Source organism: Hyaena hyaena, unplaced genomic scaffold (genome assembly GCF_003009895.1).
Source record: "Hyaena hyaena isolate Hyena2069 unplaced genomic scaffold, ASM300989v1 scaffold_231, whole genome shotgun sequence".
Lineage (NCBI taxonomy): Eukaryota > Metazoa > Chordata > Mammalia > Carnivora > Hyaenidae > Hyaena > Hyaena hyaena.
Window position 1 is genome coordinate 1,442,802 of NW_024080862.1, and position 17,173 is coordinate 1,459,974.

General features: G+C 39.9%; 1 protein-coding gene across 3 annotated transcripts in view; it reads right to left on the bottom strand.

The window, feature by feature from the left end:
* Window positions 1-4,440: 4,440 nt before the first annotated feature.
* Window positions 4,441-17,173, bottom strand: part of SFMBT1 (Scm like with four mbt domains 1) — a 128,234-nt gene continuing 115,501 nt past the window's right edge. Inside the window, exons 14-21 of one of the 3 annotated variants that reach the window (XM_039243694.1) lie at window positions 16,910-16,959; window positions 13,362-13,501; window positions 12,511-12,620; window positions 11,604-11,779; window positions 7,565-7,743; window positions 7,136-7,381; window positions 5,963-6,091; window positions 4,441-5,114 (exon numbers count right to left, since the gene is read on the bottom strand). In XM_039243694.1, coding sequence (XP_039099625.1) covers window positions 4,974-5,114; window positions 5,963-6,091; window positions 7,136-7,381; window positions 7,565-7,743; window positions 11,604-11,779; window positions 12,511-12,620; window positions 13,362-13,501; window positions 16,910-16,959 — 1,171 coding nt within the window. In that variant the 3' untranslated portion in view covers window positions 4,441-4,973. Of the gene's footprint in view, window positions 5,115-5,962; window positions 6,092-7,135; window positions 7,382-7,564; window positions 7,744-11,603; window positions 11,780-12,510; window positions 12,621-13,361; window positions 13,502-16,909; window positions 16,975-17,173 lie in introns of all 3 variants that reach the window. The other 2 variants (XM_039243692.1, XM_039243693.1) reach the window with 2 other exon arrangements.

Genomic DNA, 17,173 nt, shown 5'->3' on the forward strand with positions numbered 1-17,173 from the left:
TTAAAAAAAAAAAAAAAAAGGACAGCATACATTAAACAAAGTGCATCAGTTCCAACAAGTTACTATTAGAAAGAGACCTAAGGAGAGTGCTGGAACCAGCCAGAAGTCCCACCCTGGCAGGCCTCTGATTGTCTTTAGAGAATATTCAACCAAAAAAAAGGAAGAAAGGAAAAGAAATGAGTGCTTTAAAATCTCAAAAGAAACATTCAACTACACTTCCCTAGAAACTTTCTGCAAAAGGAGATAAGGAACTGTCCAGTGTTAACTCTGTCTCAGCTTTGTAGGGGCTCTTTCATCATCTGCCTTGTGACTTGATTTTACCCCTAAAGCCTACCCTCATCCTTCAAGCACTATTTGGCCACCTCCGTTTGGTCAAGCCAGGCACGCAGTTGGGTTGACTAAACCATGTAGAAACCTCTCAGGACTGAGCTCCCACACACCCTGAGAACAGGCACCATCAGCAACAGTGGCATCATTTCACTAGTCAATATTACCCTTTGTCCCCAAAATAGAGACCCTTGCCTCCCATGGCTCAGGGTCCATTCTTGACTGCTGGTGTTGAGGACTTATCCGGCAAGGCTGTAGATTGTTTTCCTTTTAAAACAGTCCTTTGTGATAGGCCATAGCACCAGGACAGACCCAGTGTGTTAAGTCAGGAAAGATGTAAGGGGAGGGAGTTTTAGGCCTATTTCTCCATTCCCCCATCTCCTGGTTTTGCTGGTTCTTGTGAAAAATCCAAGAGTTCTGAAACACCAGAGGCAAGAAAACCTCCAGTGCGTTTAGTGCCCACCACCTTTTCTATACCTTTATCCCAAAGGCAGCCCTCAGAAACAAGGGTACCTATGTGGTCTGGAACAAGTATGGAGGAATCTCCAAGTGGGAAAGCTTGGAACCAGATGCACATGGACTGGGCTTTGAGTTTAGAACTCTTCTGCAAAAACTCCAAGTCCACCGGTGGCTTCCTTGGATAGATTCAAATTTCCAAAGTACATACATTCTCACACAAGGGGTGAGAATCATAAAATTTACTAACAAAAGATTGTAAAGTGAATAAAGTCATGAAAGGATTATAATTGCATGAAAGGGATGGACTTTTTTTTTTTTTTGGTTTCGCAGGAGGCTTTGTTCTATAGTTTCTGAGACAGCACCATGACCATAACACACGGTTACTTACAGTGGACCCAGGTCCAAGACATTCAAACTTTAAAACGGGGTCCCTGGTTCCCACCAAGATTTATACTTCACTTGTTAGTGATGTCTTCTCCTTCATTTTCATAAGGCCAAATTATAGCACAGAACACTTTTGAACTTACACACACACACACACACACACACACACACACCTACCTACCTACCTAGAATACAGGACCAGTGTTTAACCAAGTATGTGTTTCCATTGTTGAGACTCAGCTCCTAACATCTCTCTCAGAGCTGCTGTGGGTATCAATCAAACTAGTGAATGGTGTCCTAAATATAAATCTTTGGTGATAGGTGCTAAGTAAATGTAAGCATCTGTGAGTTTTCCCAGTGTTCCCATCTAGATAATTCTTACCTACTGTTAACAATTCCCTGATGTTCTGTGTGTCCCCTAGAACTACTTTTTGGCTTGAGAGAGGGGAATGGTTGTGAGTCCCATTCTACCTAAGGCCTCCTAAAGCTTTTAATCTGTATTCAGATGTCACATTAGTGACAGGATTAATACAAGAGTGAGTAAAATATATTCAAGTCCTCAGGAAGCTTTGGTCCAAGGCCCTCTCTCTCACAGTGAGAATAATTTTACTTCCAGGAGAAGAGGCATATAAAGGCCGAGCTCTGAACTGGTTTTCCAGGTCTGCCTCTATCATAATCCAATAAACATTTATCAAGAGGCCCATCTCTTCCAGAGGTTGCTAGGTACCCTTCCCTGATCTCATGTATCTACAACATAGATGCTGGGAGTCACGTACATTGCTAAAGACAGGCAGATAGGTAAAGCCCCAGTAATGCATCCCCTGCATTAGACACCTCAACTCTCCTTCAGCTGAGAAGGATGAGGGCACTTTACAAAGGAAAAGAGCACAGTTCCCAGAAGCCCACAAAATAGTCAAAACGTAACAGCAAATTTTCATGTGCATTCCCTAACACACTAACATGGGCTAATAGTGGTCAAGTTCCAGGGGGCTGCTAAAAGTCCATTCACCTGTTTGTGAGCTTGTCAATTCAGGATCAAAAAGTGGATCATGGAAAACTTTCTGACTCCGGGCAGCTGCGGGGCCAACTGAAGGTGAAATTCAGACAAATGTAGCCCCTCACAATGTGCCTCTCATAAATTTAAGAGGCTGAAAGCTTTAAAAAACAAAGTTCATGTACCATGCACATGGTGCAATATACAAACATTTTATCCAAACATGGTGAGTTATCATCAGGTTTAAAATCTGTTTCAGAATCACAGGAATCAGACTGTCACTGTTGTCCAGCCAAGCCCCAGCAGCTTTGTAAAGGAAAGTGGAGTCTAAATTTATACAATAATAATAATAATAATAATAATAAAAGCCCTGGACCAAATTCCAAAACAATTATCTTCTCTCCTCTCATTTAATACCTAGGAGTGGGGTAGGGGTATATAATTCTCTTTAATGCAGTTGCCTGAGAAACTATATCTCACTTATGAGAACACAAGAAATATTAAGGGAAACCCATCTTCGAGTTGGCTTCTAAGAGAAAGCTAAGCTTGAAGAATCGTGGTATAGACAAGCCAGCTGAGCCCAGACTATATCCAGATCCAAGACAATCAGGGCTATGAGTTTCATCTTTCCAGGGGCTTTGCCCCCCTTTTCACCTATGGTTTCTGGAGAAAGCAAAGAGAGACAATATAACATAATCATTGTTGCATTTGGTAAATTTCCTCTCATAGGAAGTAAATCTCATTTCCCTAAATAAAACATCATTAATTAAGTCTAGATTTCTTTTTTCCCACAGATCTTTAAGGAACCTCCTCTGCCTTAGTGCCTTAATTGCTGAGCTCTCCAGAAATTTCATTATGTAAGATACGCCTCCTTCCCCTGAATCTATCTAATACTAATTGTTCCCAAGCATCTTTTATATACACATCTCTTTCATGGGCATAGAATTAAAATTTTAGAACTCAGATCTCTAAGTAAGTTCAAAAATATTAACTTTTACTTAAATGAAGCTTCTTTCGAGGTCTACCTGGTGGTAACCTAAGCAAAGAGTAGATGCTTTAATATACGATTTGGTTGGAGGCTTGAGTTAAGGTGGTTCATAAATGATCCAATGAAGACAGGGTTACAGACTATAGAATGTCTGTCAATGTCTGTAGACTGGTGTGGGGGGGGGGGGCAGAGGAAGAAAGGAAATATCAGTCTGTTTAAATTTGTTATAGCATTACCTTCTATTTGGTTAGCTGTTGAGAATTCTGTAAATTCAGTTTTGTAGTTTTAAAACATTTTTAAATCCTGAAGATGATTAGGTATAAATTTGCAGGTGACTAGGATAATTAAAAAACAAAACACTCGGCAATGCAAACCATTTAAAGGAAGCAACCTGTGTGCGTGTCTTTCCTCATTCCTCACAGCCTGAACGGCACAGCAAACGCTGTTACTCTAGGGTAGCTAGCAGTACGATCTTAAGTGAAAATTTGCCTGTAGTTTCATGTTAACTTGAGCTGGGCCAAGAGAAACACTTAAAAGAAAACCACGTTGTTGAATTGCTGAGTAGGAACCCTCAGCTTGTAGATTACATTCAATTTAAAGGTATAACCAAAAAGACATGTAAATGTGACTAGGGAAAGAGGTTTCCAGAAACCTTAACCACCTCTCAATCGTTATGCAGCTACTGAGGACATGTGAACACCATCTTACAGAAATTCCATGCGCTGCATCACCCCCTAAAACGTTTTCTCTGTTGTGCTTCTACTCTGTCTGCCCAGAGACCCCGGGAAAGAAAGGGAGATGGGCTTACTGTGGGCCCAAGGAACACCTACTGATTTTTACCCAAAGTGAAGGCTCTAGAAAGGAAACAGACAACTGTAGAGAAAGGTAAAAATAAATTAAAAGCCACTGAAGTCCCTGTGATGGGGAGAGAGCAACTAACTGGAAATGCCCACAATCTTCGAGAAACCACCTAAAACAGGGAGCCCATGCTGGGTCCAGATGGGGGAACAATGACAGCAGCGTTCTCAGATCAGGTCAGGAACCGTGTAAGTGCTCACATATGATTTTTAAGAAAGCAAACAGTGTTGTTGTTGTTGTTTTCCCCCCCTCCAGCTTCTGTCATAGTTTTAGTGTTCATGTTGCTTAAAAATGGCATCATACAAAAAACCTATACATGGCTGTAAGCTCAATCATCAACAGAGGTAGTAAACAAAGAAACTCCTAAGAATAGATTTTAAAATGGATCAAAGTGTGACTGTACATTCAAAACCCTAGAGCCACGTAATCATCCCCAAAATGAACAGTTTTAATTTAAAAAAGCTTAAAAACACAATGACAATGAAGCACTGATGTGCCTTAGGCACAGTCCCAAATCAGTGCTGACTTAAAGCTATGTCCTCTCTTTCCAAGAAAGGGAAAGCAGAGAACAAAGTTCAATCTACAATGGGAAGGAACAGAACAAAAAGAAAACAACCATAAGGGTGCTTTCCAGCAGCCTAGATTATTCTTCGTTTTCAGGCCACGCCACTGGAAATGCTTATGCTTCTTATGGGAGTCTTTTCTTCACAACCTTTTTTTTTTTTTTTTTTCCAAACTGCAATCTGCTGACCAACAGATGCCCAATTCTCCACTGGCAGGAGAGCCACTTCCATGTGGTGTTTGCTTCCTCAGTGTGGGTCCTCCTTCCCTGAAAGTGCAAAGAGAGCAAGCCGACCTCTGCAGGGCCCGGAGCCCGAGACCGTGTCAGCGCCACTTGTAGAACGGGGAGAAGGATTTGATGCATTTGTGCTTCGAAGACACAGCTCACTTTGGTTGTCCTTCTCAGTTGGCAAACTGCTCATAGAAAGCAAACTTGATCCTCTCTATGTGATGGCAGAGTTTGATGGCCGGGCCCAATTTTAAGTCCATGCATTCTTGAACAGTGGGAAGGGTAAGGAGCAATAGGGCCTGCCCATCAATTTCCTGTTAAGGCATAAAATACAAATTATCTGTGATGTGCACATGGATGGCAGCTCCATCAAGTCAGCCTTCACTTTGGCTGTGCCACAATCGGAGTCCCTGTGCTTTCCTTTATAACTTTTTCCCTTGAAACAAGTATCACACAGTTTCTTGTAAGTGCCCCTCATAGTCCTCCACACTAATGAGTCTTCAGAATTAATGACAAACTTTTACCAAGGATAAGAATCCATTCCAAGTTTCCACAGAAACAAACTAGTTTTGTAACTGGCAACTAGATGTGCCAAAAGAAGCATCTTTTTAGAGAACTCTTTCTAAACCTGAAAGAAAATATTAATTATAAACTTTAACATTTTCCTACTCTGTAGCATTCATAAAAAAAAGGCTGGTGTTCAGTTTGGAATCTCCCCAATTATCCAAACAAAATTTATTTTAGTATTTATTTAAGGTCAAAGACTATTCATTTCAGAAAACTTGCCTCCAAACCGATGACCACTTTAAAGCCTAACACATTACAGATGTTAATTATTTAAAAAAGAAGCAAATCATTCTTTTGGAAAAGAAGAGCACAATTAAGCATGGCATGCTTCATTTTAAGCCATTTAAACATTTGGGGGATGGAAACAAAGTCTTAGGAAAAATGGCAATGCAATGATAATCTGCTTCAACTGTGGAACAAGTCAGATCAATAACCTTTTAAAATCATCTTTCTACTACTCCTAAAAGGGGAAATACATTTCTTTCCTTTTGGATAGAAGTATTTTTCTTCTGACTTGCAAATAAATTACTGTTACATCCATAGTCCTTTGCAAAAAAGAGACAAATTAATAAAAAGTAAAGGTCTCTAAAATTACCTGGTCTAGAAATATTCTTGCTAATGGTGCACAGTCGGTGGACCTGATGAACCGAACAACGTCTGCCACGCTCCACTTCAGAGGGTTACTGTCCAGATGAAGCCTTTCAGCAACTTCAATCCTTATTTCCTGCATTCCCCATAACAAAAACAAACCAAAAGATGTCAGAGCTATTTTATTCTTAAAAAAAAAAAAAAAAAAGAAAAGAAAAAGTCTCTCTCTATAAATTTATAACCCTTTGAGGCAAGACTTAAAGTGGCTTTAGGGCATGATTTCTCCCAGCAAAGATGGCCAAGGTCCAGATACGTTACGTACTCAGGAAATGTCTGTCCTTGATAATAAATATCAATGGGGAAGAATTTATCTCAAAGTTTCAGCACAAATAATTTGGACAACTTAACAGAGAAAAATGGTTTTTAAATTTCTCATTTGTTCCTTGGTCTATTTCAGCTCAGTCTCTGGTAGGGTGCTGAAGCGAATACGATGCTACTTGGGAAGAGAAAAGGCTTAACTAATCATCAGGAGAAATCATTTATTGCCTCAGTTCATGCAATACATTTAAAATACAACCCAGTTTTATTTTTTTAATATATTTATTTTACCTATTTATTTTTATATTTTATGTATTTATTTACTTATTTATCGAGATAGAGAGAAAGTGAGAGAGAGAGAATCCCAAGCAGGCTCCACACTGTCAGTGTGTAGCCCAACGCGGGGCTCGAATTCCCAAACCGTGAGATCATGACCTGAACTGAAACTAGGAGTCAGATACTTAACCGATCGAACCACCCAGGCACACCTACAACCCAGTTTTAAAATACTAACTTAACTGCCATTCTTGTAGTGTGTATGTTATGTAATATGCATATAATATATATATATATATATACGTTGTTAACTATACCAAACAAAATAATAAGAATCAAAAGGAAAAATAATTTATTTCTATAGGACCATATAATCATAAAAAATACAAAAAAAAAAAAAAAAGGCCATTTTCCCTAAACTAAATAACAGGCTACCACAGATAAAATAGTAATGAAACTTTTTTTTTTTTTAACTTAAAACAAGCAGCCACTGAAATAAATGGAATGCCAGCATCATTAACAATGATTTCCTCAGAGGGCAATTCCAGACAGAGAAAAAAATGACAGTGCATTTTAAAATTGGTACCTTTGGTGAAGGAGGTTTATTCTCATCATCAGAAAATGAAAAAGTGCGAAGCTCTCTTTTTCTCCGTTGTCCGTCTGGAGGCAGTGATGTAGATATCTCACTTTGGGTGGGAGAGGAAGAGCATGACTTTTTTTCAGACATTTCTGACTCTTCCTGTAGCTCGTCTTGTTGCTCAGATGTACTGCCCTCACTTAGGGAATCGTCATCCCCTTCATCTGGGTCATCCTCATCTTCACCTCCACTTCCCTAGAGGAAATGGAGAGAAAAGTCTTACTGAAATTCAAGACAAACCAGCTCCCAGGCCACAAAACCACTTTCCATTGGGCAGGGATCTGGGTTAGAAAGGCCTGCAGGTGTCCCTTCTGTGTCTGTACTAGAGAACAGCAATCTTGGCTTCTAGACAAGATGGGTACATCACAGATCTCATACCTGCGGGGAGCCTGCTGGGGTGTTATCAACAGATGCAGAGGAGCGTTTCTTCTTATGGACAAACACATTTTTCCGTCTCTTCCTCCTCTTACTGGCTTTTTTCAGGGCACATGCTAAGTTACTATGCCCACCAGGTGGCCTTCCAATTCTCTTATTTTTCTTCTTTCCATAATAGTGTGCTAAATATGAATGACAAAGAAAAATGAGGTAACTTCATGACTTCTGTACACCTCAACCACAAGAGATTCTACTAATACAGCAGAGAACAGGTGCAGTGTATTCAACTAAGGTTAAACTCTGTCCCGTGGAGTAATCTCATCTGTCCAGATCTTAAATGTACAGTATAATTAGTACTAACAAATGCATAAACCTGAATTAACCCTCCCCCTACCAAGATACAGAATGTCTTCATCAACCTAGAAAGTTCCCAGGGTCCCTTCCTAGTCAGTCCCCCTCACGGGAAGCAACCACAACTGTATTCTAATTTTCATGTGTATGGATCAGCTTTGCCTCATCTATGGAATGATTCAGTAGGTACTTTTTGGACAAGGTTTCTTTCACTCAGCATAACGTTTTTGAGTTTCACCTATGCTGCAGTGTGTATAAATAGTTCATTCCCTTCTATTGATGAACAGCATTCCATTGCATAGAATATACTAATTTAACTATTCTCCTGTTGACAGGCATCTGGGCTGTTCCCAGGTTTTGGCTGTTATTATGTGGCAACGAACATTCCTGTACAAGGCTTTTAGTGGGCATGTTTTCACTTTCCTTGAGTAAAACTGCTGGATCATACCACAGATGTATGATTAACTTGTAAAGAAACTGCCAGTTTTCTAAAAGGGTTGCATAATTTGCCATCCCAACCAACACTATATAAGTTGCTCTACACCTCTGCCAACTTGTGGGACTATCAGGTCTTTTTCATTTTAGCCAATTTATTGGATGGGCAGTAATTTCTCATAATAGATCAATTCTGCATCTCCCTGGACTAATGGTACTGGCGCGTTTTCATGTGCTTATTGGCCATGTGTGTATCTCTTTGTGAAGTGCCTATTCAAGTCTTTTATTCATTTTTAAAATGTTTTTCTCTTTGTTTCTTTTTTTATTGAGATCTAATTCATGATATAAAATTCATCATTTTAAAGTGTACACATTCAGTGGTTTTTAAAGTACACTCTTCAGTATGTTGTGCAACAAACACCACTATCTAATTCCAGAACATTTTCTTTTTCTTTTTGATTTTTAAAAAATTGAGGTAAAAGTTACATAACATACAATTAACCTGTGTTCAAATGTACAATTCAGTAGTATTTAGCATACTCACAGTGTCATACAACTACCAGCTCTCTGTGGCTGTCATACTTCTCTTATTACTGAGCTGTGAGAGTACTTACTGTATTCTGGAGAGGAATTCTCTGAGAAGTTTTTAACTTTGGTGATTTTTTTCCTTCATGTTAGTGCATTCTATGTCCAATCTAAGAAATCTTTGCTTACCCCAGGATCTTGAGGCTATCTTGTTTTCTTCTAGAAACTTTATAGTTTTAGCTTTTTACATTAGGTCTGTGATATACCTTGAATTAGTTTTCAAATACAGTGAGGTAGGAGCCAAGGAGTTTTGTTCTTGTTTTTCTGATTTGGAAATCTTAATTGTACCAGTGCCATGTGTTGAATTTCCTTTCCCTGTTATGTTTTTTATCTTGGCTGAAAATCATATAACCACATAAATTTGGGTCTATGTGTGGGTCCTATGTTTTGTCCCATCACTGCGTGTAACTATTTAATCAATACCCCACTACTGTTATGGTAAAACTTGAAGTCAGAGTAAGTTCTCCAACTTTATTCTTTTTCAGGATTGTTTTGGCTATTCTAGATCCTGTGGGTTTTCATATAAATTTTAGAATATAAAGACAATTCCAAAAATGAACCATATATATTCTAGCTCTAAATATATATATGATACAGGGGCGCCTGGGTGGCTTAGTCGGTTAAGCGTCCGACTTTCGCTTAGGTCACGATCTCGCGGTTTGTGGGTTCGAGCCCCGCGTCGGGCTCTGTGCTGACTGCCAGCTCAGAGCCTGGAGCCTACTTCAGAGTCTGTATCTCTCTCTCTCTCTGATCCTCCCCTGCTCATCACGCTGTCTCTCTCTCTCTCTCCTAGAAATAAATAAAAATATTAAAATATATATATATATATATGATACATATTAAAATAATAACAAAGTAGAATGTAATTTTTTGTAAAAAATGAATTCTAGGGGCACTGGGTGGCTCAGTCGGTTAAGCATCCGACTTCGGCTCAGGTCCTGATCTCACGGTTCCTGGGTTCAAGCCCTGCGTCGAGCTCTGTGCTGGCAGCTAGCTCAGAGCCTGGAGCCTGCTTCAGATTCTGTGTCTCCCTCTCTCTCTGACCCTCTCCTGCTCATGCTGTCTCTCTCTCTCCTTCTCTCAGAAATAAATAAAACTTTAAAAAAAATTTTAAAAAATGAATTCTAAAGTATATAAATCAATTTGATATTACTCAAATTACTAACTGGGAAAAATTATAAACACTCTCTCCAAAGTCTAGGCTTATATCATTATGAAAAATAAATTTAGAGGAAAAGCATAATAAAATCCACATATTTTCCATAAGCTCAAAGTGACATCATGTGTTTAGAGAACAGTATACTTAACTTAGATACTAATAATTGCGATATGCTAAACTTAGTGTTGAATCTGACACAATCATGAGCTAAGACAATCCTTGCCTTTAAAGAGTTTACAATCCAACACATACAAATAGAAACTACAAGGTTGGACTCTTATATGATTTTGTGATTCAAACAGTGATTAGCAAGCTCATCATGCTAAATGACCTCAGCTCAGCACCGTCAACAGTGTCTTGGAGCTCGTTGGAAAAGCAGACACATTTACATCCCAGGTACCCACAGGCTTGTTGAATCAGAACTTTCACTTTAACAAGATCATCAACTGATCTGCATGCATGATAAAGCTTAAGAGGCACAGGATTAGAGGTTCCTAAAAGAAATACTCAAATTTAACAAGGTAAAATCTTTCTCTGTATTAAGTCTCCCAAGTGATATCAGGGCTTGTAAAATTTATGGAAGTGTAGGATCAGAATTTCGTCTTTGGGCAACAATGCTGTGACAAGGTTTCAAATTGGAAATTTCCTCTTGTATGACTTTTTTACTTTTTTTTCTTTTGGTGCAGTTTCACACAGGAGAAGATAAGCAATGAGAGGGAACGGGTGTTGTGACAGTTCTGAGTGAGGCCCACAGCTACCTCCTCTCCTGTTACTGATGCCTGTCAACCGCCCAGGCTGCTGTGCTGCTCCCGGCCGACAGGAGGCACGCTCCTGCACCTCCTGCCCAGAGCACTCTCACCCTGCGGTCTGCACAGCTGGCTCTCTTGCTTTTTTCAGCTTGTCACCTGGCACGGAGACCTCTCTAACCATCTGTGAACAGCACCCCACCTCCTAGCCTTCCTCACACCCCTACTTTGCTTGCTTAAGTTGCTTTACTTTTCTCCACGGTACCCATCTCTATTTGCTCACTTGTTTATTATCTGTCTCTCACACTAAAAGGAAAACTCAATGAGAACAGGAATTTTTTTCTTTACTGTAGCATCCCAATCCCAGTGCTAGGGCAGTGGTGGCACACAGTGGACACATAATAAATACTTGCACACTGTATGAATGAATTACATATCCTATTCAATGCAATAGCTAATTTATATACATACTGTATGTGAAAGTTAGCAAACTTGAGCTTGTGGGCCAAATCTGGCCCATGGCCTCAAGCTAAAAATGGCTTTTACATCTTTAAAAGTGTTCTTTAAAAAGTAAAAATAAAATAAAACAGACAACAATATGCAGCATAGACCATATGACTAACACCCTAAAATATTCATTATCTGGCCCTTTACAGAAACAGTTTGTATACCTCTGCTATAGGTGAATGTCTGCAGAATAAAAACTTTCCAAGATATAACGTATGGCCAGCTATTACCGTTAACAAGTTTGAAAAACCTGACTCACTATATTTGGTCTTTGTAAGCACAGAGCAGTTCTCAGAACACTTGTCCAGAACCATCCGTGGGCCGAAGAGATTAGGACAGCACTCCAGTTTGATGCAGGTTTGCCGGCAGAACTCGGTCACTCGGTCCGCTGTCTTCACTACCTCAACGGTAGCCCGGTAACTCTTTCCTTTGTATCTGCCATGGAAGATGCCAGACACAGAGTTTACTCGGCTAATGATTACCCAGAAAAAATCAAATACATTCACAGACGTGAAAAGTATCTTTGCTCTTCAGAAGAGTCTATGCCCTTTATAGTTTGAAGATTCTGAATATGAGATTATGCATATTGGACTTAAATAAAATTTATCACCTAAGTAGCTATGATAGCTAAGCGTTGAATTTTTTACAGTAGCAAATAAGGCTCTTGGTTTCTGGTTCGTCATTTTAAGGTTTTCAAATAGGTACTTCTACACTAACTACTAAAAGCAAAGTGACTTCTAGGAAGTCTTTCTTTACCCTTGGGCAGTGATCCTTAGAGTGTAGTCATGGACCAGGTTGACCTGCCAACTGTCCCCCATCCATGCCTGGCAAGACCAGGTCAGAAAACAAGAGCAAGTGTTTTTAAACTTTCACAGTAATTTGCAAAAGTAATTTCATGGCTCTTAAATCTAAAAACACAAAGTTATTCTTGCATTCTATGTCCTTTAAATTTCCTATTTCTTGCAACTCATTTTTACCATATTTTATAACAGTGCTGGCCCACAATAGGATAGAAACTTAAAAAAGAAAACAAACCTGGTCGTTCACCACAAACAGCTGAAGAACTGTTGGAGGGAACATAACCATTCTAACATTATTCATGCAAGAAGGGATTCTGTGGCCTGTTAAAGACAAATTAAGAATAAAGGATAGAAAAGTGCACTCACTTGGCCTTTAGGACCTCCCCACATCCATGCCACACAGAGTCTTTGTCCAGCTGCAGCTCCCGAAGGACACGACTGGGTTTATAGGCTGCATTGATAAGTAAAGTGAGGACCTGTGCTCCGTTTTTAAAGCAGAAATATGGGTTTGAATGAGAAAAGCAGACCATTAGAATCTTGCTATCCCCCAGAATGTCATTTAGGAAATTAATTCTAATCATATTAATTAATATATCCTAACGAAATCAAAACACTGAAGATATAACTTCTGACCAAAGTTGCAAATAAGACAATAACCACACCCTCTTAGACATTCAAAACATTATGGTCAGGAAGAAAGAGGCACCATGAATTAAAAACTACTCTGGCATATGCTTCTAAATCCTTTGCCAGTCATGTATACACAGAAGCTCGGCCTCCCCAGACCCTGCCCTGTCACCCCATGGACTAAAAACCCCGACAGTCTTTCTAGCTGTTGAGCACAGTGCGCGGCGACCTGGCTGGAAAGCTCAGCAGGTCCAGCCAGCGAGCAGCCGTCTCATGGTCCCCATGAGCGCCACACAGCCTGACTCCCAGACTACGCCTCCACTCATCCTTGCCCAGCTCCCAGGTGGCCTCTGACAAAAAAGCTGTCTATGCTGACAGAAGTGAACCTGCTGTTGTATGTGGAGAACTGCTTAGGTGATGGTCCCTCGTTAGCAAAAGTAATGACGTGTCCGATTCGTGGAACAATTCATAAGAAGAGCGAGCTGCTTCCAGTAACCCCAGAGTTGCCACATGTGTGGACCCTTGTGTGCACGAGTCTCTGAGGCTGCCTTGAAACCTCCAAGTTCTCTTGCCCAAGGCAAGAACCTCACCTCTCTGAGGACTAGAACACAGTTCCCAGGTCCTACACACTGAGGCAGCTCAGCGATTCTTCCTTTGTTCAGATATGGCCCTGAGAAGCAACGGTGGTTGAAGTATATCTTTGGACAGCAATATTTTCCATTGATCATAACTGGGGAATGAAGAGAAACAAATGTTTACAAGAGTCATTTTCCACTCTGTGCTTCCAAAGTTGGGTTCCTGGGGGGAATAACAAGTGTTGGGGCATCGGGCCCCAGTCTGTAGAGCATGGAACTCTTGATCTTGGGGTTGTAAGTTCAAGCCCCATGATGGGTGTAGAAATTACTTAAAAATATAACCTTAAAAAAATAAAAATAACAAGTGTTGGCAAGGTGATGGAGAAAAGAGAACACTGGTACACCATTAGAATGTAAATTGGTACAGCCAATACGGAAAGAAGTATGGAGGTTCCTCAAAAAGTTAAAAATAGGATTATCATATGATCCAGCAATTCCACTTTGGGTGGAATTTATCTGAAGGAAACAAAAATACTAACTTGAAAGGGCATCTGCACCTACCATTGCCATGTTCGGTGCAGCTCTATTTACCACAGTCAAGACATGAAAGCAACCTAAGTGTCCATGGATAGATGAATGGACACAGAATGGAATATTATTCAACCATTTAAAAAAAAAGAAGTCCAGAGACACCTGGGTGGCTTAGTCGGTTAAGCGGCCAACTCTTGATTTCGGCTCAGATCATGATTGAGCCCCACGTCGGGCTCTGTGCTGACAGTGTAGAGCCTACTTGAGATTCTCTCCCTCTCTCTCTCTCTCTATCCCTTCCCTGCTCCCATGCATACACTCTCTCTCTCAAAATAAAAACAAAAAAACATAAAAAAAAGGAAGTCCTGCCATTTGTGACATCATGAACAGACCCAGAGTTCACTCCCTAAGTGAACTAATTCAGACAGACTAATTCAAACAAATATCATATGATATCACTTACATGTGGGATCTAAACAACAACAACAAGACCACAACTCACAGATACAGAGAACAGTCTGGTGGTTGCCAGAGCAGGGGCAGGGAGTGGGTGAAATGGATGAAGGTGGTCAAAAGGTACAAACCTCCCATTATAAAATATAAATAAGTCCTGGGGATGTAATGTGCAGCATGGTGAGTGTAGTAATAATCCCATGTATTGTACATTTGAATGTTGCTAAGAGAGATCTTAAAAGTTCTCATCACAAGAAAAAAAATGTATAACTATGTGGTATTAACTAGACTTTCTGTGTTGATCATTTTGTAATATATGTAAATATCATATCACTATGTTGCACTGCTAAAACTAATATAATGTTATATGTCACTTACATCTCAATAAAAAATGGGTAATTTTAAAAAAGATATTTACTAATGCTATTCTACTGGGTACTCAAAAGATACCATTATGATCAAATAAGAGTTACCCTAGCAAGCAATATAAGGATGATCCAACATTAGGAAAAAAAAATCTATCACTGAAATGCACTACATTAATAAGCTTAGACATAAAAATCACATGATCATCCAAGGCTAAGGAAAAATTATTTTGTGAACTGTGAACATGTGTTTATGACCAAGGTTCCTAGAAAACCAGAAGTAGAAGGGAACTTCTTTAGCAGTTACAAGCCAGTCACCTATATAATAGAGAAAGATTTAATACCTTCCCTTTAATATTATGAATACAGGTGCCTGGGTGGCTCAGTTGGTTAAGCATCCAACTTCAGCTCAGGTCATGATCTCACGGTTCACAAGTTTGAGCCCCGCGTCAGGCTCTGTGCTGACAGCTCAGAGCCTGGAGCCTGCTTTGGATTCTGTGTCTCCCTCTCTCTCTGCCCCTCCACCACTCATGCTCAGTCTCTCTCTCTCTCTCTCTCTCTGCCTCTCTCTCAAAAATAAACAGACATTAAAAAAAATTTTTTTTAATATGAATAAAACAATGGTGCCACTATCACCAGGTCTGTTAAACAGAGGGAAAAGTCTTATAAGGAGCTATAAGGAAATAAAAGTAAGCAAGCATTGTAAAGTGGTTATTATACTAAAGTTAATTACTTTTTTATGTGTAAGTGACATAATGAGAAGGCAGTGGGTGGAAAAGACAAAAGTCTGTGTTTTGAATGAAGAAAGATCCAAGTTATATTTTTGACCCATCTATATTCATAAAGCTGTGTGGCCTCTTTGAGCTTTGATTTCTTTTCTTTTCTAAGCATTTACTAAATACCATCCAATGCATAATCTGTGCTAGAATACACACAGCCAAGATGCTACGCATACAACCAGCAGAGGTTGAGCCAAGAACAATTCCAGGGAGAGACCCCCTGACAACAGGCTTTGGCCTCCAGCAAAATTGTTTCATTTATCAGGCATTGCCTCTGGGACAATCTGTTTTTCCAGTACTGTTTTTTAATTGTGAAATATATACACACAATGTGTATCACAAAAAAGGTTTAAAGAACAATAAACATCTACCTCCCAACCACACAGCTTAAGAAAGCTCACTGCCTGAAAAGCCTCTGGTTCTTTCTCTAAACTCAGGGATGAGAATATTGACCTCCAGAGATCTTGGCACCCAAATGATTACTAGAGAATAGTCATAAATGGACAGAAATATCATCTTAGAGACAGTTATTAAACTAGATACACCTTGGACAATTACAAGCCTTTAAAGTCACAATTAAAAGAACCCCTGGGGCACCTGGGTGGCTCAGTAATGTTAATGTTCAACTTTAGCTCAGATCAGGATCTCAAGGTTTGTGAGTTTGAGCCCTGTGTCGGGCTCTGTGCAGAGAGCTAAGAGCCTAGAGCCTACTTCAGATTCGGTGTCTCCCTCTCTTTCTGCCCCTCCCCTGCTCACGCTCTTTCTCTCAAAACTAAACTAAACTAAAATAGAACCCTCTAAAGGGGCTCCTCGGTGGCTCAGTTGGTTAAGTGTCTGACTTTGGTTCAGATCACAATCTCGCGGTTTGTGGGTTCATCATGCTCTGCACTGACAGTGCAGAGCCTGCCTATGATGCTCTCTCTCTGCCCCTCTTTCACTCTTGCAAAATAAATAAATAAACTTAAAAAAAAAAAAAAAGAGAGACCCCTCTTGGAAGCTACATTCTGGGGGCACCTAGCTGGCTCATTCAGTAAAGCATGCAACTCTTGATCGTAGGGTTGTGAGTTCAAGCACCAGGCTGGGTGTAGCAATTACTTAAAAATAAGATCTTGGAGTGCCTGGGTGGCTCAGTTGGTTAAGCGCCAATTCTTGATTTTGGCTCAGATCATGACCTCATAGCGGTGAGATTGAGCCCCAGGTCAGGCTCAGCGTGGAACATGGAGCCTGCTTGGGATTCTGTCTCTCCCTGTCTCTGCCCCTCCCCCACTCGTGTTCACTCTCTCTCTCTCTCTCAAAATAAATAAACTTAAGACATAAATTAATTAAAATCTTAAAAAAAGTATGACGCTACATCCTATAAATCAAATAAACTGTTTAAAATACAGCCATTACAAGAAACTAGAGGTCCTCTCTTCCGTAAGACTGCATATACTTCTACCTGAGTCTGTGGAGTTCAGCTCCTGATTCTTCAGACCTTCATGGACAGTCCTGGAGGATGGTATTCTGGGTCAATATAACACAACAAAACAGTGAGATAATCCCTATGGTCAGTGAAGTTTAAAGGTTAGTTTCCTTCAGATCTAAGAAGAAAGCAAACGTGGCAGATTGCAAAATGTATAACAGAAGGTGCTTCCCTGCTCAGACTTTTTTTTTTTTTTAACAATTGTTTTTAAAACTATGTACATGGTTTAACGAGCCAAAA